Genomic DNA, 23375 nt, shown 5'->3' with positions numbered 1-23375 from the left:
CGTCCAAGCCTACTGTTTGATGGGCTTATAGGATTCATTCATTAATTATTTTTGGCTACAATGTGAATCGTGATTTGAGTAGAAAAAAATATATTAAATTAATGAATATTTGACTATACGGCTTTGGACAATTATTCGGAGGTGACGCTTAAGGACGAAAAATTTTTCAACATCGGATAATAAGTGAAAGCCAGGTAATATTAATTGTAATTCAGGATACAAATCTGTTATTGACTTAAAAAATAATCACTCAAGAGTTTTTCGTTATTTTCCACAAACTATACACTTCGATGATATAAATGTGATGTTAAGCCGCTAATACACTTTACTTCCAGTTGTATGCTTGTAACATGCCGGTAAATAAATAATTTTATTACCATGCATTCTTAATTAAACACTCATTGTTCGAGTGTTTCACGGCGTATAGTCGTGCGCCGACGGATAGTCGGCGTGCAGCAGCGATTAGGTTTGGTATTGTAACATTGGCGCGGGAAGGTTCGCGTGGCTGTTCACGCTGTTCATCCGGAGAGCGGACAGCGATTTGTTGTACCACTCATCCTCAGCTGTCATGCCTGAGGTGCGAGGGAGATGTTATACAATATATTCTATTACACGAAAGAAATATAACGACATTAAAGATTATTTGAATTTAGAATAAAGGTTAACAACAGTTTTGACACAGATGACAAAATAATTTTTAATTTGGAATGTAGGTTCATAAGTAATCAGATAATTTACTGAAAACTATAATTTATATTTAAAATGTAATACCAAACTCATTTTTGGATATTGGATAAATTAAATTTAAAAAAATAGACATGAAATTAATTTAATAAAAAGTAAAGTACCTAACGTTATAGAATATGTATTTGGTTTAATTTTGTTTTACATAAGAGAATTCAACACGGTTAATATACATTTGGGAGGGAAGCGAATACGGCGAAACCGTACCCTCACCGCATAGTGATAGACATAAATGTAGCTAGAAGTGTCTGAGGGGTTGACTAGTGAGGCTCGAGCGACCCTTGAGTTTTCTCAAGATGCAATCTCGCCGCAGGAAATAAGATATTTGCGAAGACGCCGCGGCTACGCCCGCCAAAGTAAATGTAGTGGAAATTTTCTTATTAGAATCTACGGTACGATGCCTCGCTTCCATTACCCGCTTTTTTCCTACGCAGGAATCCCGCTTGCGGCGGTTGAGTTACACGCTTTAACGCATTGGATAAGAAATTGGTATATAGTGTTCGTTACATACATACTCGAAAGATTATCGTTAAAACGACTATATAGGTATTGACTTGCCCCTAACACCAATTCAATAAACCCTTACTAACTCATATTTTTACATATTTTATACATATATCTAGACATCTGTACATATTTTATTACTTTTATTATTAAATAATTTTCTCGTGTGCTATAACATTATGTTGGCAGTATTACAATAACTTTTATCATTCCCGATAACTTAAAAAAAGTGTTTTAGCCTCGATCTCACTTAAAAGTAAATAGATGTATAGTAAAAAGCAATGAATAACTATTTCGAATTACAAGAACTAGGAAACTTTGCGACACAAGCAGTTAACTCACAATATAGTTTAGATGGGGACTAAGTAAGAAACATATCTTAAATTTATTCAGTACAAGTTATCGTCTTGAGTTAAGCAGCAAATTTATAATCTCCGGCCGCAAACTCAAGGATCATTGAATTAGTGAAACGTAGTGACGTCTTCGCGAACACGAATAAGTACATTTATTAAAGGAAACGTCACATATAAATTGATATAGAAAAAAAATAACTTATCTTAATTTTTTTTTAAGTTTATATCTTCTGAAACGGAGGACTGTTTAAGAATTATTATAATCATGCTTGTGTAGTCTTATTCGAAATTGTTATGTCACGCTACATACGGAGCGGTAAAAAAAATTTCATTCATAAATCTTAGCACATCACAGTATAGTAACCTTTTTACATTCAATAGCCTTCCAACGTGGGCTATTGAAAGATAAACGACAAACGCTTCGTATGTAGTATGAACGTGCGAACTTGAACTAAGCATATTCTTCTCTTAATTATAGTCGAATATTCTATTGATATTATATCACTGAAATTGCTATATTCAAATATTTTTTAAATTTAAATATTGCAATATTGGCATTTTTTTTTCTTATATAGAGATAATAAATAAAGTGATTAAGTTTAAGACGTTCTTAAGGGAAAGAAGGAATCGGACTTAAACTATGAACTTTATTAAATTCAAAACACATACTTTAAATTGGCACAAAGTAACGTTTTACCGACTTTTAACAGCGTTTAGTCTGCTTTGACGTTGCCATGACAACCAAAAAAAAAACAACTTCCTAGAACAAAGAACGAGCACTCGCGACTTTAACAAATTCTAATTAAGTTTTATTCTTTTTTAAATATCATCTGGCGGAACTTAGCCTCGACCAGCAGAGAGCAAGTTTTCTCATTATTATAAGGGATATTTGTGTAAAAACGTAGCTGCGATCATCCGGGACCCGCAACTTTATAATTGCCTTGACGGTTCTAATAGAAAGTTGATGAAAGCTGCCTCCGACCGACGTCTAGCTACTTGTTTTACTTCCAACTTACATCCCAGTTCGTTCTCGATCTAATTTCGCATTATTCAGTGTAAGGTGCGGCCGGAGTCACGAACTAATTTGATATTGTTAGTGTATTGTTTACATAGTGGCGATGATTTACGGGCGACAATGAAGTCTTAGGATATACGAGTAAATTTATATGTTGAAAAAGATGTATTGATTAGGATTATATGATACATAATGAGAGCATAGAAGGATTGGGAATTATTTTGCGTTAGTTAAGACGAATTGTTTACGAATCTATTGTAAGTTTTTTCAAACGAATGTTGCATCTATTTCCTTTAAAACAAATTCTAAAACATTATACAAATATCAATGCTGTATATTCTTACCCATGGTATCCTGTCTCATGCCTACGGCGCTCATATTGGCACCGTGTCCCATAGAAAAGCCTTGGGGCATCGGATACGACCCTCCCCCCATCTGAGATAACGAGAATATGTCCTTCTGCAGCTCCTCGTAACTGCCGTGGTGCTATAGGAATACAATATTTATTAGTAAACCAGAAATTGAAAGCAGAATTTTATAAAACGTTTCTTTGAATTAAATAAATTGCGTCATAAACAAATGAGCTAAAAGTATGAACTGTTTTTGAATGCAATATAGAGTTACTATTATTTTTTAATGTTTTAATTGTGCTCGTTAAAATTTTAAGTTTTTATATTAAACGGATGAATATGTCAAGAGCAAACTTTTGCGTAGACTATTTATCTCGAATATCAAAAATAAAGTTAATATATTTTGCCGTCTATCATTAAATAAGATTAAACTTGAATTTATTTAGATATACATAAATATATAAATGAAATACACGTATATTATCAGATTATATATTGTTTAATAATTAATATCTATATAATATAAATAATATATACTGTAATATAGTAAAAGCAATGTAATATAGTAATAAAAGTTTCTCATACCCTAAGCAGAAGTCGAGTTGAAGATATTTTTTTCTGGAACTATCTCTTTTAACTTTTACCGATATGTTGTTTTTCGTACGTCCAATGTTAATATGTAAATTATCTCCAACGTTCGCGGCTGTATTTTATCACGATCAACACTTCGCTAATGGCTATTACGATGCCTTTCAAACTATTCAAACCACTCCGATTACCACCGCCAGATTTATATTCATATTTAAAATGGATTAAAACGATTATAATATTGCAATATCCGACGAATTATAAACAAAATTATATCGAAATTCATAATTTAATACGTGTACTTTACACGTATTAATGTGACATAAATGTTATTTATGTGATATTTGTATGTTAAAAAATAATGCTATACAAAATCTTCGTGTCAGACAAAGTGAGTCGGAATATGAGGACGCATAACGAATTGTATTGTTCTGTATGTAGAACGCACAGCTATTTGCATTATTTTCGGCGGTCGCATGCAATCTCATTACTTTGTAATCAGAGCGACTGATTAGCGACGCGTAACGACGTGTTTGAATACATATGTACACTGTACATATGCTCTTCTTCAGATTTTGCAACTATGTGTACGATGTACCTATATGAAAGTTACATAAATTAAATTATTCGCTTCATTAAATTATACTTACTATACTTAATTAAATTAATTTGTTCGCTAACAACTTATTAACTTGATATGAATAAAAGAAAAAGATTTAACTTATGTTTTTCAATTTTCATTCACAAAAGTTTAGCGGTATGTAGTGTAAAATTTAGACTTTTGTTTTTTTTTTCTTTTAAAAAACTGGTCAGTTATAATGTCAAATAAATAATCCGCGAATATCTATTTTAAGTGGTTGTGGACGAAAATAGAAATATAAATTTTCGTTTTGTATAACTGACTCCAATGATTTCAAACAATTTAGCTTTTGATTAGGAATTCCAAATTTAAATATATGTATTTCGAATTTCGGCTTTTGTTTTAACTTTAATTATAATATTAATTTGAATCACGCTTTTTATTTTACTTTGTATTCTACTGTTAATAAAATGCAAAGATTACTTTTCTACGATGATGAACTTCTTTGTGGCATCAGCGATATAAGTGGGAAGGTCTTATAATATAATAATGATTACTGTTGAAGATGCTCTGTATATTTTTGGTTTTGGCGTGCCGTTGTATTACTTTTGGATTTCAAAAACGAATCAGGTGACAGTCGGCCAAATGTATGTGTTCGCAATAAAGGAAAATATAGAGCTTATAACAAATTAGAAATGATTTTACGAAAAAGAAAATTAGAAGATCACATAGATTGCAACAAATTTGCTTCGTCAGTATGTTCAATGAAAATAAATAATAACGAAATAAAAAACCCGTTTTGAAGATGACTTTTTCTGTAGAAATTATCTAAGTTACATAATTATTGGTACATTTTTTTTGTCCACTGCGACAAACCAGAACAAAAAAGACTTTAAAATGAGAGCTTAATGTTTGGCGACCTCTGCTTTAAAAATCTTCATGAAAATCCTGGACCACCGACGGTCATTGAAATAGTCAAGTCCTTTATTTTAACCAACCTGATTGAAAAGACTCTGACACCCGACATTTTCTTTGCTTCACGTCTAATTTTGATTACATCTTTTTTGGAATTAAGGATTTCCATTCAGAAGAAAATCTTCAATTCTAGTGAGAAGGTATAAATCATTTTCAAAGATTTCATGTATATGGCTTCCAAAATTTATTCGTACAAATATGAAACGCGACGTTTCGACTACCTTGCAGTAACCGTGATTACAGGAACAGAAGATGAAAGCACCTGTCAGTTGGTCTCGTTTTTTTTTGCTTTTAAGAAATCGTTGACGGTATCAGTACCAAGGTGAATTTATACTAAAAAACTGAGAGAATAGATCTTGCTTGACCCTTTTATGTAAAATACGTCAAAAATCTTGAAGTGTGTTTGGTGTACAAAGTAGAGTGTAATCCTCGAGTGTCTTATTTAGCCAACAGTTAAATAAATATATGACCTTATTTAAAACTTATTTGACCCTCTAATGTAATTTTTTTTAATATATAGAGGAGAGAGAGTAGTGTTTTAGAGTGGTAGTAGTAAAAGTGTTAAGTCGACTATTTAGCCGGCAGCTAAATATAAGTCTTACATATTTTATGTAAAATGTGTGGAATATCTAGAAATATTTGAGATAAGTTACGTGAAAAGCATAGAGTGTGTATTAGGTATAAGATGTCAAGATTAGATTTACTATTTAGACGATTTTGAAATATATCCGAATCTTCTAAATAAGACTAATCCATAAATGTTTTCTATAACTTAGTGTCCAAATGAAACTAATATTTTTGTTATTCGAATGTACTAGGCGTTTTAATTATTTTAAACTACATACTCCCGAAGTTTCCGTGATTACGGGCAGACGAAATAGCAATGACAATTTTATCTAACCGAAACGTCAGGAATATGTTGTTTTTGATTAATAAAAGAACACGTAGTACATTCGAAAATATTAGTTTTATTTAAATGAAAACTCACAAAAGTCATGGATATCATTTTCTGAAGGTTTTATCATGTCTTACCTGTGGATATCTATTGATGGTGTTAGGATGAGGGTACGGCTGATACCCTCTGTATCCTTGGATGTTCCGCATCATTCCATTGCAGCCTGGTAACACAGCCGGTGCTAACGCCTTCTGCAGTTGCTTCTCCTGTTTGCGGTACTTTGCGCGACGGTTTTGGAACCACACCTGATGAAGAATATGTTACGGCTTAATGTGTTGAATTTGCTTTTCGCTTAATACTTTCTTAAATCACAATGCTAATTACTAGAAGTATATGATGTCTCTTTAAGTGAATTTTTTAAATTATTTTAAAGCAAACATTAAATTCAACGCTCAAGTTCATTTGTAGGAGAGTAATCAGAGATCAGTTGAAATATATTATCATATAAAGACTTTTATTCAAGCATTTTCAACATTATAGATTTGTACTCATATAAAAAACTGTAACAACAAATTTCATAATTTCAATATTACCTTATTCCGTCAGTTAATTATTAAACAAGTATTTATATTACAACCGTTTTTATTTTCATCTACATAGGTACGTATTTTGGTAGGGTTTGTATAAATCCTGATTCAGGGTCGTTAAGGGCTACATAATTCATCTAACATAAAACAAAGTAAAATATAAAACACCGTGCCGTAATCTGTGTTGTCAACGGGAATGAGGCGTACTTTGATATGGTGATTACAGCTGATTAGAGGGAGAGGGTCTAAGAGCCGCCCTCCGACACACTCCCCATATAAATAAAACGATACCAACCCACCATTTGGAACTTCACTAATATGAACTCTATACTTAACGTAATAAGGACCATATCATATAGTATATGGTATATAAGATGGGGGGAATAGAACATAAATGGGATATTAGTTTTTTAGCAAAGCAATTCGACATCCGTCCCTCGCCGAGCGCGTTGTGATGAAAAACGAACCAATTTCCGAACGTATTTAGACCGATATGTTACAATATTTTATTTGATACAATTTTCTGTGAATTCATTCTTTGTTCTCTTTTTATATTTCTTAATATATAAAAATATTATCTAATTTAGGAGACATGAAACAATGTATACTATCACACAATAATTCTAAAGTTTATGTCATGCTGATAAGTTCCCCCATATACATTAGACATAGAAGATATTTTATCGTATTATATGTAACATGAGCGATATAAATAAAGCTTACTTATAAACGTTTAATGTATTCAAAGTTAAACTCAATAAGACATCTCAAAGACATTTCACCCTATAACAAAAGCAAAGATAAGTACCTACGTATTTATTAGAACGGCATGTTATCCGGAGAAAATGGTCGCTTTTAAACTGAAAAAGCACGGATCCAACAAAACATTTTCTTATTTCCAATTGTAGAATTCATTTGAGGGCAGAGACAATGTCGAGAGGCGCGCGGGGAGGATGAGCGTCTAACTTCGTTACGGATCCATTTGATGGGATTGCAATGCCTGAGGGGCAATCCCCCCGGCCCCCACACCCCCGACACCCCCTCTCGCCCTCAACGTTGTATTTTTATATCGAAATTCCCTCTTGAAAGAGGGCGCCCGACGTCGCTGTCGTCTTTAACGTTTACATTCTTATGTAGCGTCGCCCGAACGTTAATAGCCTTCTACGAAGCGCGCGTGAACGGGTGTACATACTGTAGCTACTTATATGTACCAAATACATTGTGTGCGTACATTTTACGAGCTTTTAGCGACAGAATGTATGCAAAAGTCTTCGTTGTAATGACATTTTACGATCCTTTCATATTTTAAGTACGACTTTGTCTTCGTGAAACAGTAATTTGTTGATTATGTGTAGGTATCTATGTAAATGTTATGTCATATAAGTAAATATTAAAATAAAAACATTCATCTACATTTTTTTCATAACCTTTGTATCCAGGTAATAAAATCATTATTTTTTTTTTAATTAATATCTAAGTGTAGTTTCAATATCGGTAATTGTTTTTTTTTATTATATTTTCTACAATTTTACACTTATACGAAATATTAAGTTTTGTTATGACAAATCGAATTTTTAGGTGAAACGATTTAAAAAACTTGTAAGAAAACAAAGTTCGGAATAAAATATCTAAAGCTCTGAATTAACGGAGCACTCCTGGGACAAATAAATAGCTTTTGCCCCGAGGGATGTAACAATTTTAAAACTGAGATAAGGATCGTCCGCGTTCGCGACTAACTGTAAGCATTTCGTATTCATATAGCCGAGGACGACAGATGGCGCTTTAATTCAATCTGCCTCCGGCCTACGCTCCAAATTATATTACCCACGTATTCGCGCATCATTGATATTTCGACAATTCCATATAAGAAAAAGTGCGACGAACCAACACATAACGTACATAGCTAAAATAAAAACAATAGTATATTTTATATCGAAGTTCGAAATTGGTCTCTTTTTCGTTCGTACGTGTTATATTATATGTCGCATCCTATTTTTATTTAGTCTAGTTTTCATGTGACAAAAATCTGACCGACCTGTATCCTCGCTTCGTTAAGTTTCGTCGTCCGCGCCAGTTCCTCTCTGCAATATATGTCAGGATAGTGTGATTTTGCGAAGGCTGCCTCCAATTCAGCTAATTGTTCCTATGAAAAGTATTACACATTTTAATATTATTGATCATATCCGCTCATTGCTGAACTCTTTAAAATAAATATAAACTGTATTAAAATATGTTTTGGTGACAATAAAATCTTAAGGCTTTTAATTACAAAAATAATGGCCACAATTTAAAAAGGAAAGTCATCTACAAATACAATTCCAAATTGGTAATTATTTCAAGGTAAGAAGGAGATGAAATACCTGTGTAAAAGTGGTTCTATGGCGTCGTCTAGCCGGTGTGGGGCACGAGGCAGTGGTTGGTGTGTGACCAGCGTGCTGAGGCCCTAGCGACGGTGACAATGCTGAAGTACCACCCGTTACTGCTCCACCTGGTTCAGGCTTCAATTTCTTGAACGCTCCTTCAGCTGTTAAAAATGATACTAAATGAATTTACAAACTCGTGCATTGATATTTTAAATATTATTTGACAAAAAAGCTTTAATAACACTTAAACTTAATACACGTCTGTTACTATAAGTTGCTTCACAAGATTTTGAGTTCGGTGTAAATTTTTTTCGTAAGGTCCGATGATTCTACCCCATTTAGATCGGTTCCAAGTCAAAGAAACGCCTTATTTGCATAGCGGGCCGAATCGATCCTTGCCGTAGGTCAAGTTCAGCTCGGCCGTAATTGTAATTGCGTTGCTTTAATACTGTTACAGTTAATGATTCGGCACCGACTTCGTGCACTCTCTGAACAGATTGTTCATCAATAGTTCACCGATGCGCTTAGCTGAGAAAGGCGTTTGTCTAGACATATGTCTAGGTAACACTTATTGCACGGTTTTTTAATTTCATTATGGGCTATACGTTTAAATTTAAGAATCCACCAAAGACTGAAGTTCGCATTGAAAGCAATGAATAACGATTTGAATAAAATTCCAATCTATAAACTTTATAAGGGTTATGAGCTTTCGAATCGCAGGCGGAAAGCATACCATAATCAGATTATTACTTCACCTGGTTCATCCACATGCTTTCACATATTCAAGTCTTTAAGCTCGTTTCTGTAAAAAATCGTATATTGGCGACATAATCAGTTTACCTTTGGTTTCTCTGAGCTTCGAAATTAAGAGGGGGAAATTTTAAAAGCACCGTCGGAGGTCGGTTTGGCAAGTATTCATGCATTCCCTTTGATGGCGTTCCAGCTACTTATTAATTAACATGGAGTTAAGTGTTTGCGTCCGCGGTAAACGGAGCCTTTTAACGTTTAAAAGGTTCTTTTTTATTTGCATCTATGTTTTTAGAGGCTTTGGCGGTACATATCGGTTTGGCTTTTTGCTTGACATTTTATGGTAATAGAATTATTTTAACGTGATTTCTTTTAAACATTTCAAAGGTTTTTTGTAACATGTAAATTTTTGGAGAACATCGTAAATATTGCTGTTTCTATTCCAGCTTGAGGGGATAAAAGGTGACAAAGTCACGAGTGACTTGCGACAAGTCAACGCACAATATTTAGTTGTAGCACAATGCAGTGAACATTTGTTCGGGGGCGTAACAAAGATTCAATGTAACATGTCATTAGGGGGCCCTAATCCCCTAATTATGACGATTGACATAAAAGCGCCATCTGTGGCCGGCGAGAGGTGTCGGGTGACTGAACCGGGAGAGGTGTGGATGTAAGCATTTTTAATTCTTTCAAGAGGATTTATCTAATAAAACTATGAAGTTCCAAATATACAGCTTTTCCTATTATTTTTATTATTTTATTATAACGCTTTCAAATACAAGTAAGAAATTGTAGCTACAATGTACCCCTTATCAAAAGACAAGTTGTAACTTTAATTTACCCCAAAAAAACTGTCCAGAACAATTACCAAATACAAATTCGAGAATACTTCAAAAAAAAAAATCACAATTTTTATTTCAAAAACATAAATCTATTACGTTCTGGCACCCCCCGGCTATCAGCGGGATGTCAACCCCCCCGGAGTCCATATGTTGTCAGGTCCTTAATAGATTCATAATCGGCGCAAATGCCGCAAATCCCTGTGATTGCGATCTTCCTACAGATCGTATCTCGCGATGATACCCTCTTGTTTGCTGTTGTATTCGTCATTTGAGAATATTTCGTTGTTGGGTGTGTATCCTTGTAAAGGATATTGTAAATATTGTTTATATTGTCTCATCCGGTAAAACGTTACTGATCATGTTTTTAAATGTTATTTATATTATTATATCAGATGACATTCAACTATAAAAACAATTTTAAATAGTTTTAAAAATATAAAAATAAATAAATTTAAAAAAATTCATTACATAATTTTTTTAAATTAATTTTGTACATGTCTCCAATAATTCTATATATTTTATAAATAGAAATCCTAAGCTACAGATTAACACGATTTTTTAGTATGTGTTAAGATATAGTATCATTCAGAAAGTAAATTTCTCGGATAAAAAAAGTGGAGCACTTTTCGGAATACTAGGTGAAATTCCAAGTGTTTTTCACCATTCTAATTTGAGAAGAATTTAAAGTATTTGAGAAAGTATTAAAAAGTAAACAAGATTCCTGCATCAGTTGTTGATAATTTTAACTTTTGAGTTGGAGTTGGAAGTAATTTGATTTGAAAGAAGTAACTTAAATGTGTATTTGCTTCCACAGCAAAAAAAAAAAATGTCCTCTAATATTAAAATAAAAGAAAAAAATATTTCACTTAACCCGTTGGACATTTGTGACTTTTTGTAGTGGCAGCTGATCGGGGTTCGTAATTACAATGGATTTATCGGATTTGGAGGGTTTTACTCGGCAGGCAGCGGCGCGTGCGCACCACTCTATTATGTCGAGTAGCCTCTTCACGAGTGATTTATTTATGCGCATATTGCTTCTCTATTAAGATATTTTGTTAGTCATATTACTTACCTTGACTCGAGCTATATAGCTTTACATGGAAAAAATATTTTTTATAATGCCAACCGATAAAAATATTCTTTTTATACCACGAAATAGTTATATTTTTGAACCTATGAATGACGAATTTTGTTAATGTGCTACGGTTTAAAAAAAATAGCTGCCCTTGAATACATACAGCGATAAATATACAGTTCTGTGTAAAGGCAGGTGTAAAATCCGGGTAACGATGACAAATAATGCGCCCGACCGCCACGCGCCCGCTATTATAATAAACCGCATAGCTTCTGACACCTCATGTGCACATCCCCATTCATACATACCCATGGACCGACCATTACAACACTCTTTTATACCGCCATAATAACATTGTTGACAATATTAAACTCTTACAAATTTATTGCTGTCAACTTAACAGCTGTATTGTTTTGTATTTCATCTTTTAAGTTCCTATGCATATTATCGGTATATTATTTTACTATAATTAAGGTTATATCTAGTTAGTTTAATTATCATGAATGGAAGATTCGTGCAGATATGAGGTTGGCTCTTGATGATTTTGTATATTCTAATTAGTAAATTAATTTAGCTGTAATCGTTTCGATAAGGCACGGAATTGTTGTCGGTATTGTATCAGTCTTGTTAAATTGCTTCGACGGTGATCGGTGTCTTGAAATGATATTTTTATATAAACTATCCGCTGCGCAGTTTCTTGTTAGTAAGTCGAAATAATGTGTAATAAATTTTATAAGTTATGATTAAATTTTCTAGTATATTTAATGATTTTTTTTAAATATCAACAGTTATGCTTGCACGCCATGTTATTGGTCAAGACAATGGTATTTTTGGTGCAATAATAAGAGGTGTAGACGATGGAATAAATATGTTCAGGAATAGCTTGGACGTCGGTATAAGATCTTTTATTAATGATGAACCGACAGAAAATAGCGACCTAAGCGCCTTGAATGGAGACGAGTCACAATTCAATCAGAACCAGGATAGTTATGAATGGGAAGAACCATATAGCAGTACTTCCGGACATCGTTACGAAGAAGACTATAACTCACAAGAAAATCACAAACAACAAGATCGAGGTTTAACACACAAAAAGAACCCTATCAATCATACGCATTTACCCGTTCATAAGCGAAAGCCTCAAAATATTAGGGCTAATAAACAAGCCGTTCCTAATAAACATACACTTCAGGGTAATGGTTATATAAGTAATGCTACACTTGTAAAAAAAGACGATTTCCTATCTGTAGAGAAAGCAAATGGAAGTTTGACAAAAAATAAAGACTATACAAACGCTAATATAACAACCATGCTCAATGATATATTAAATAAAACGTCGAAGCCTTTAATAATCGTAATGAACGGTACCGTCATAGAAAATACTGTACCTAATGTGTCGGTTGTGAGTAATTCAACAATAAATCTTAATTCCACACAAACCGCACTCAATGTCACCGTTAAGAATGATAATGGCAAACATATTATGAAGTCAATAACTAAGACGAAGTTTTTCTTTCAAGTGCGTCCTTTAAGACCGATGAATGAAATTAAAAGTGAAAACGAAACAGTTTATTACATAGAAAAATGATATGAAACACATACAAATATGTATGTATTTTGTTAAATGTACAAAAGTCTACTTTGATATAATTATGGATACACATATGTATGTACATTTATTTTTCCCATTGAGTTGAAAATTAAATAACTTGTTGAAGTAATGTCTTATTAATATTGTTATAATGACAGAAATATATGACAATGTTTTAAAATAAGCCTGTTAATTTTTAATCGTATTTAAAATGGTATTCATTTAATTGTCATATAAATTATTATACATCATTGTAACAATATCTTTATTTTTAATTTATCTTTTGTACTTTGGATGTTATTGTGTGTTTTAAAACTACCCTCCTGGAATTGAAATGTTACTCTGCTATAAATTAGGACTTGCAGTAAATATTATCCGGTTTAAAACTTGCACTCAATGTCACTATTTGTTTTATTGGAATATAAATGTAATATTTTTTTTAAATGAACGTAGATGAGATTAATCACTGAATTATGAATTAACCATTAAACATAAGTTTTTATTTCTTAGGATCTTAACGGCAACGAGTGCCAAGTTATTTTTAGTAATTGATTTTGGTATAGCAATCAAATGAAAAACAAAATAAACAAATTGAGTGTCGATTATCTGTTAAAATATTAAAGTTAATTAAAGTGTAGAGAATATATTTTAAATAGTTTAAAAAAAGCGATATATATTATAATTTCTTTTTAAATTGTGAAAATTTTTCTTGTATTAAAATATTATTTGTCTGGTGTAGTAAGACATTACATTCACGTTTCAAGCGGCCATTGTTAACGGCGTTGACTACGTGACTGTGTAAATTTTGTAAATACGTACATCTATTGTTTATATAAACGTATTAAAACATATATATGTACAATATATATATATATATATATAACATATATTATATATGTTTAAGTACGTTTATATAAACAATAGATGTACGTATTTACATAATTTACAGTCACGTAGTCAACGCCGTATATATATATATATATACATGTGTATGTATGTGTGTAGCAAAATATCGTGAAAGTCCCCTTATTCTAAATCCATTAATTCTGATAAGATCTTTATACTTAAAAATACTTTTACTACGCATATTAAAAAAGTACGATTTTATGTCACAAGTGAGACTGCTTCGTCACATCAAAATAGATAAAGACAATGAGAATAATTATCCTATGTTATTTTTATTATGTTTTGGTTAAATGTTTTTTACTGTCTATATTTAATAAAAAGGAGCACCACTTTTAAAACAAATTTTATTCGTATAAAACGCGAAGGTAAGTATTTACTGAATATCACTTTGTCCACTGTGGACCAATAAACGCGACACGAATACGCATACATACCTAAAGCTTCGCAATTCCGCTTCAAAATTCAGGCTTCGCCTGGGAGGGTGCGGCTGAGGGGGGAGCGGTCGTTAGTGACATTTCGTATTCATGACGTCAGCCTCGGGCCGATTGTTTGCAATATTACTCTAATTGAAATTGTAATACGTACATATTCTGGATAGTGTCGCAATACGTGTCCGAAATTCAAGAATTTGTCTTACGATAGTTATGTCTGAGACGGTACAGTATGTGAAGTAGCGTCATGTCTTGAAATTGTTTTGAACTGTCTTTACCACCTATGGTATTGGCGACCTAAATACGTAGTTTCTCGTTTTTTATTGATAAGTCTATGCACATGATAGCATAAACGCTGTTAATGTCCTGTCTAAAAACGCTCCGTATTAATTTGTACAATCTAAATTTCAGCTAAAGCTCTACCATACCCAATTCAAATCTATTGTGGCTTCTACTGGAATATTTAGTTAAGTACGTTTAGTTCTTTCATGTTGTAGTTCAAAATATATCTTAGTATTTTTGTTTTCTATCTATGTGAATACTAACATTATGATAGGTACTTTTTTATTCGTCTTATTTAGTTAAGTACGTTTGCTTCTTTCATGTTGTGGTTGAAAAGATATCTTAGTATTTTTATTATCTATCTATGTGAATACTAACATTATGATAGGTACTTTTTTATTCGTCTTATTTAGTTAAGTACGTTTGCTTCTTTCATGTTGTGGTTGAAAAGATATCTTAGTATTTTTATTATCTATCTATGTGAATACTAACATTATGATAGGTACTTTTTATTCGTATTATTCTTTGTACTTCGCTACATATATTCTTAATTGAGATATTAACTTTTTTGTCATTGTGTTAACAAGCTACTCATATCCTTAATAAAAAGGTATGTATCTTAAACAGAAATGCGTTGTTTGTTTAAACAATTTATACATAATATGGAAAAAGGAAATATTTAATTTTTTGTATAGTTTTTTTTTACAAAAATTTGTACTTTTTAAGACATGTAGCACAAGTGTAAATAAAATTATAAAATATTTATATACAAATGAAAATAATGAAAAAAAAAATTAAATAAATATTATGGTATAAATATGTTTAATAAAGACGGTCAAGATGAATTAAAATTTTTGCTGGTGTTATTCTGTGACAAATAATTAGAATTGAAATACTAAGTACTTGGAGTTTTTCTATTGTGTATGTTTAATAAATTATGTTAAACTTTACACAAATATGGCTATTAATAGAACGACTGACGTTCTGATGTTAGTGTTCACAAAGATCAGACGAAATAGTAAGAAAGACAAAGGATGCAGTAAACCCTTCAACATTGACTATTTAATCTATTAAAGAAATGCAAAATTTAAAAATTTTCTAAAGTCAAAAATATGAATGAATCCTATAAATTAGATGTGACTAGGTCCTTTTTTAAGGTTGTTATTTTAATAGTAAGCAGAAATTTGATATTTTACACAAAAATTACTTATAGATGGTTAGTAAAGTAGTAATACATTTGAGTATTCGCGTATTAAAATGTTTTGACGTTAAGTGTAGATTTTTCTTTAGAATGAAAAATTTTATCACTAGCATTTTTTTGTCAATGTATCCCCTTGTTCAACGTTATATTAATGTGGTTAAAAATGAAAAGAGTAAAATTATATATACTGTTATGTGTAAATAATTTTATAACAGTGACAGAAACTTTCCAGGTTACTCGATATTCAAATAAAATCTTCGGATTTTAATTGCTTACGATTTTGCCTGAAATGTAATTCTTATTGTAAAACAGTAAAAAAATCTGTATATAACTTTTTAAAGATAGTTTTTTGTGGCCAAGAAAAGGAATATTTTTAAAGTTTTGTTGAATTGGGTCACAATTTTAGTGACGATATCATAAAATATTTAAATACGTAGTTATAATGGATTTGTGTGAAATAATGATGTTCTTAAGATTAATTTTAATTTTATAACTCGTAATGAGGTGAATATTATAAACTTAAAATACAAAGCCATGATCAAAGTAATATTTATTAAACGGTAGATTTTTCTATAAACAATTCAATTTATGTGAAATTCGAGATAAGATAATTTTATATTAAGTCATTTTCTTACAAGTCACCAAAGTAATGAGATCCAAGACTTTCAACAAGAAACAAGAAATAGAACTAATATGTTCGGAGTTGTTACGCGGTTTTTTTTATTGTTTTAAACTACACATACCGACGTTTCGGTTACTTTGCAGCAACCGTGATCACGGGCAGACTAGATGAAAATGTTAATTTTAAACAAAAATTTTATTTATTTCATACAAAACTAACATATACCTTTACTACGAGAACATTTTATTTAAATATTCTGTATTTATAGTTGTAGTTGTCAACGTTATGTTTTATATTTGAAAGTTATCACGTTTGATTTATCAAAAATATTTTCATATTATATATAACAGAGATTCAACAGTAGTGAAATTTTGAAGAAAATAAAATGGTAGTTCTATTAAGCTTTTAAATTTCCACTCATAATAGAAATTTATCGAAATTTGTAAAAACGTAGTCAGCTAGATAAAAGATAGGATGAAAAGAGTATTTGCGATTGGCGCTTTGAAATATTTAACAACACAACACACGAGTATAAATATTAAATATTTTTCTAATACTAAAGCTTGGTCAGCATTAACTTATAAGTCATCGTCTTATTTCTTCTTTAGTATCTTATTTAAAATTCAATTAGTTAAATAACGTATGCCTGTATGCCATATTTATGACGACTACAAATTCTAACATAGAACTGAAAAGCAGGTAAAAATTTAAATGTAAAAACGGGTTGTGAATACACAACACATAATAATAATAGCAAGTTTTAATAAGGTGTAAGAGAAAAACATATTTTTGATTTTATCGAAATCATTAAGCCTTAGATCATGGGCAACTTATGAAGTAGAACGATAGTCTTTTTCTAAATGAAACTCGTAACAGATTTGAAGTAAATCTGTTTATGTATCTGTTGTTTTGTCCAGATAATAATTTAATTATCAATTCGTACGAACTCTCTTAGGTATAACGTGAAAGAGTAATAAATAACTATTGGAAGTCAAAGCTTAGTTAAGCTCACGTCAGACAAGTGCATACCGAGTCTTAAAAGTTTTTCAATTATGCAGCTACGCACACTGTAGTATTGACTTAGGTTATTTAATGAGTAACACTACAGAACTTCAGATGCAAACTCGTACTAAGCATAAAGTATAAATAACTGTTGTTGTCTTTTTTACCTGCATCTCAATTGTATCGAATGTGATTGACATTGAAAATAAATTACTAATTATTCTGATACAATTTCATGTTATGGGAAAACTAATCTGATTAATTTCTTTTACGTAGTAAAGTCGAAGTCGTTGTTGCCTGGAGGTTTTTCTCCCGCCTCTCATACGCGAGGGCGCGGGTTCGAAATCTAGCAAGTACCAATGTGACCTTTTCATATGTACTTTCTAAGAATATTTAGACACCACTGACGGATGGTAAATGAAAAGATCGTGAGGAAACCTGGTGTTATAATCTTGAAATTCTAAGACTGAAATCGCCAACCCGTCTTGAGCAAGCGTAGTGATTAATGGTCTAACCTTCTCCATGTGAGAAGAAGCCTTTGCTCAGCTGTGGGCTCCGATAGGCTGATGATGATGATGATATAGTAAATTTCTTTATTTCTTTAATCGATTTTTTGGACCCCTTCGTAGCAGTCATAATAAGTTATGTTTGAATATAAGTTTTTAACGATTATTTTTGAATATATAACTTTATTTTTACACCCAAATTATTTCCCGCATACAGATTTTCTAAAATTTCAGTCTCTATCAGTGTCACATTGAATAAATTATTATTAAAGTGTTTCTGGATTATATTTGCATACAATTTTTATTTTCATCTGAACCTTGGTTGTTGCTCAATTATCTTTATCTCTTTAAAATTCTTTAAAAATCATTTGTTTCTAAACTGACAAAGATGTATTCCTTTTCATTAGAGTTTCTCTTAAAAAATTTACCAAAATGAATTTTAAATAAAAATTATTTTATTATATTGGGCTTCAAATTTCACAGAATGATTTACACGTGCAAATTTTCTTTAATTTTATAACTGCTATCAGATGCATTGAGACATTCAATTCTGTTTCAGCAATTACAGCTCATATTTCGGAACGTAAATCTTAATTTAACTCAAATTTTTTATTTGCCGCTAAAATAACTTAAATTTGGTCTGTTTTTTATTTACTGATGTTTTTTTCAGTGCTAATTTAAAAAAAGCATCTCATTAACTTAAAGTTTAACTGTCTGGGAATATCATATAATTCAATCATAACATGAATTCTCGGGAGAAATTAGTCGCTAATAAATAAAATACTATTTAATTTGTTCATACAGCCTTACAGTCATAACACATTCGAACAAGTCATAATACAAGAAGGATTAAGTTTTTAGTACGTCCAATGTGTAATTTAATCGGTCATATAATTAAACAAAAGGTAATATTCTGAAATATTTTTTTTAAAATAAACCTAAGGACCATATGTGACGGTGAAAAACTTAATGAGGTTTTATTTCATTACTTTGTATTATTTAAAATTGCATAATATTATTTAGTCGAATGTTATTGGGACTTTTTAGTAATCATCACATAACCTATATAATATTCTTGAAAATAAATAATACATATGTATTCTACTATTAATCCTGTAATATCCTATTACAGTATATGAAATTGTGTAATCAATTAATCAATTAATGAAACAGAGCTAGCTGTTTTAAATCAATTTGTATTTTAAAATATCTCACTTATTTTATTTAATTCGTGTATGAAGCGAAAACTATGAGGCGAACGAGAAAAAAATATTTCTTGAGCTGTTTATAATACAATGTTATTAATTTATAGAGCTTTTAATTTAAAGACATTTCAAGCGACTTCAAGCGAAAACATGACAAGGGATTAGCTATTTTCTATGAGACCCGCTGAGTGTTATATGTCAAGTAATGGTCGACATACAATTTTATATATATCGAATGTATACCTTCTTGTTGTTTCCAGTACTAATACCAACATATATTAATTCACTCATTTTGTGACATTTTCTTTCGTATAATTACTTTAATATTACGCTCTTAATCGTAGTATTGGTAATCGCTCTTAATATGTAACTTCCATCACAAGTTATTCCTTTCTCTCCCATTTAAATCGATAACTTTAGGAAGAGTGTCTAAATAGGCAAAGAAAAAATCTTGATTCGGATATAAATTAAGTTAATATCGTTGTCTAAGGTACGTAAGTCATATTAAAATCTAATAAGATGTGTTATTTTTATCGATAGGTGCATTAAAGCACCACACAAGAAGTTGGAGATACGATACATAATTTTAAAGGCCGATTTCACTAGTCGCTTCAGGTATGTCCCATAGGTATAGCTGTTTAGCTAAGAAAATATGTCATTTTTATTCTGATAAGTCAACATTATTAGGTGACAGTTAAATTATGTAACTGAGTGTCATTAAATCCTTTTGAGAAGGGTTAATTCTTGTAGTTAAAAAATATACCTCAGACATTTGCTTGAACTTCTAATATATCAATATAAAAATAATAATTTTAAATATTAAATATATATCTACATCTACCTGTGTGATCTTGTAGGGATCGACTAAGAGGTGGTGCTGGAGGTGTCGCCGCGTGGTCGCCGCCATAAAGGCCACCGAACTCCTCCGCAGACGATGAGGAAGCGTTACTGCACTTCCTTCCCTTATCTGGTGTGTACTTGCTTTCACCACCCGAGGGTAGAAACTTGGCATCCGACTGATGTTCGTCCAGCAGCCCTGGCACGCCAAGCAATCCTCCCACTAGATTCGGCCGCAGTTCTTCCATGATCTTAGAACCTTGACCGCCGCCGCCGCTGAAGTTGAGCTGGCGGCTAAAGAAGGCCGGGAAAATGTTGAACTGCTGCGGATCTGGCAAGGTGGACAGTGGCGGCGCGGGTGGCTCAATAGCCCCCGCGCACGCCGTGTTCTTGAACTCCACCGTGCTGTGGCCGGTTCGCTGGCTGAGCGAGCAGCGCGGCTCTCCCGCGCTTCGTACCTCGTGTTCCTCGCTGCCGTCGGCTCGACCCCGACGCTCACTGACTAACCACATTATAGTGACGTGGTGTGCCGCCGACACGCCGCCCCGCGCGCTAATTGTTCGCGACTGCGCGAGAGGAACTCACGTCGCCGCCCTCGGGCTAGAGCGAAACGGCTCGCTCCTATCCCCGTAATCGATGTAAAATCTTTATATGGATGCTGTGTCTCATTCATCCCCGCGCGAACTACGCCGTAGCTTCGAATCCGACGTTGGGCGGTCCCGTTAGAGTTTAGCTGGTTTGTGATTGGTGAACGGAAGTCTGATGCGGGGGTTCGTCGCACTGCTCCGGGCCAGATACGCTTCTCTTTGTTTTATTGTTTCCATGGCTTCTCGTCGATCTTGCGTTGAAAGATTATGCATTGTACCATGTTTTGTTCTGCAAAACTCGAAATCACGTATGAACTTCTTAAGGTAAAAGTGAAAATGGAGATATTTTTTTTTGTGTGAGATCTATAAGTGATAATAAAATTTTAAATAACGTTTTAAATATCCTAGTGTCTATATTTTATATTACGATATTATTCTGTTTCAGAGATTATGTAAATGAAAGAAGCAAGTCCAGTTGAAAGCAAACGATCATCCTCATTGATTACACTTGAGTGTATGCCATTATTGTTACGAAGAGAATGAATATATTGTCACAAATTACTCTAAACATAACAATTTTTTTTTATCAATATTATTTAAATCTTAACAGCATTCGATATATTTCCTTGCTGTATTTAAATAAAATTGAGCATAAAAATATGATAATGACAATTCTGTTTGAATACATTTAATAATCGAATTATAAATAGTAAAAAATCATCGAGTTTCAAACCAACTGAATTAAATTAAGCTAACAGTTGAATAAATGGTATGGCAAGTGTATTCTTCCTTATCGTAACATCAACCCTTTATGCGGATGTTATGAATATCATTAGCGGTATCATATTATCGGGACAAATGCCACATTTTAAATCTCTTATTGTTTTGAGATCAAAGATAATGTAATATTGAATTTCTCTCCTCTTTGAAACTTTTGTTTGAGCGTTTATATTCATTGTCTTTGAGATTATTTTTTATAGATTCAATATTTTCATAAAGATATAAAGTATTTTGAATGTAAATATGTTTGTATATTATCTGTAAATTCTAATAAATCTAACCGCAAACTACTAGTTAAAACTACCAATTGAATTTAAGTATCCATTATATATTTTGAACTTGCCAAAATATAAATTTTCATACGAAAAACCAAGCGTTTGAATTAAAAAAGGATCCACGGTTAAAAGGATCTTTTTTAAATTTTTGAAAAAGAAACTAAGGAATCAATTGTTTTTCTTTTAGGGGAATAAATTTAATGAAATACTTATTTATTTTTGATGTTTTTTATTTATATATTTTATGTCCCTACCCTATAAAGTAATTTCGATCGGATCTAAGCGTATGTTAATTCTACTATTTTACTTATTCCAATACATATACTATGTTAGTGATATAAAAAAAATAAACAGAATTTTATCGTGAGATAGCAAGAAACGTCCCTAACTCTTTTTCATAAACTTTCATATTTATAATATGACCGTGGTTATGTGGATATAGTTTTAACACAGAAAGTTTTATTCAGTATGGTCGAAGTTTCATTGTCACTATCAAAGTTTTCAAATAAAATTACTGACGTTTGTTGTAATCAATACAGCTTGCTGATCAGATTCCAGTAAGGATTTTTGATACTGTTTTTACAAGTGGTAAAAATATTTATAATAAATGTTAAATTTAAAATAAATTATTTTAATACTAGTAAACCAATTCTAAATTTAATCAGTCTAAAAATAAATACACTACGACCCTGCCAGGATTCGAACCTGGAATCTTCTGATCCGTAGTCAGACGCGTTATCCGTTGCGCCACAGGGCCACACGTAGAATGTATGAATATTACTTAAAATCATTATTGCCTATTTAAAATATGTTACGTTAAAATCTATTCTATTAGATTTTATTAATTTTAATAAATAAAAGCTAAGTTTTTTTTTATTTAATAAGTAAATTAAAACGAGTCCATATTTCTTAGTAAAATTGTCACAAATTTGGGACATTTGTTTGTACATGTCGCCAGTACCGCCTTCTCCGCCCCTCTCTTTACGATATTTTGTATTACTAAAGGGAAAATTATACGTCTTTCATCTGTTATTTGAGCCACGTGGCCGTCGGATGTTCACTAAACTAGTTAATAAACTCGTATTCACATGCTTTGATACATTTGATTGTGAATATTTATATTATTATGAGACATTACAGTATATAGGTGCATAGTACCTAATACATAATAGTTAATGCTACATTTCTTATACTGTTCGCCCCAAAAATACTATACACTATAATATGCACATGTCTGTAATATTTAAATAGTGTTATATCAAGGTTAGTGTTCTAAGTTGTTAGTAGATAAATATATAAAGAGGTTTCACATTTAATACAGAAAGACTAAATATTATTTATATGATATTAAGGCGTCTGATGTCGACTGCTGGTTCCTGTGGGCGCCCGCTTCCGACGAGACCGGCCGTTCTAAGATGATTAAACAGATTTGTGAAAATTTTTAAATTGATTATTTTTTTAAATTGATTTTTTAAATTTATTCTTTTAAATTGTAATAATTGGTCGTTACTTGTTAGGTATTCTTCAAAATG

At 31.8% G+C, this 23375-nt stretch overlaps 1 protein-coding gene and 1 non-coding gene across 2 annotated transcripts; both read right to left on the bottom strand.

Moving 5' to 3' along the window:
- Positions 1-334: 334 nt before the first annotated feature.
- LOC116770633 (homeobox protein OTX2) lies at positions 335-20713 on the bottom strand. Its single transcript, XM_061520957.1, has 7 exons — positions 20206-20713; positions 8952-9115; positions 8627-8734; positions 6142-6309; positions 5133-5147; positions 2961-3102; positions 335-572 (listed from the first exon to the last, which is right to left on the bottom strand). Exons 1-7 carry the CDS (start codon positions 20711-20713, stop codon positions 463-465), a joined length of 1215 nt encoding a protein of 404 aa, XP_061376941.1. The 3' UTR covers positions 335-462.
- Positions 20714-22527: 1814 nt separating this feature from the next.
- On the bottom strand, positions 22528-22600 carry Trnar-acg (transfer RNA arginine (anticodon ACG)). The gene has a single exon. It is a non-coding gene; the product is annotated as a tRNA-Arg (tRNA).
- Positions 22601-23375: the final 775 nt, after the last annotated feature.

This window comes from Danaus plexippus, chromosome 7 (genome assembly GCF_018135715.1).
Source record: "Danaus plexippus chromosome 7, MEX_DaPlex, whole genome shotgun sequence".
NCBI lineage: Eukaryota > Metazoa > Arthropoda > Insecta > Lepidoptera > Nymphalidae > Danaus > Danaus plexippus.
The sequence above is the reverse complement of the archived record's forward strand: the minus strand, read 5'-3'. Positions and strand labels throughout refer to the sequence as shown.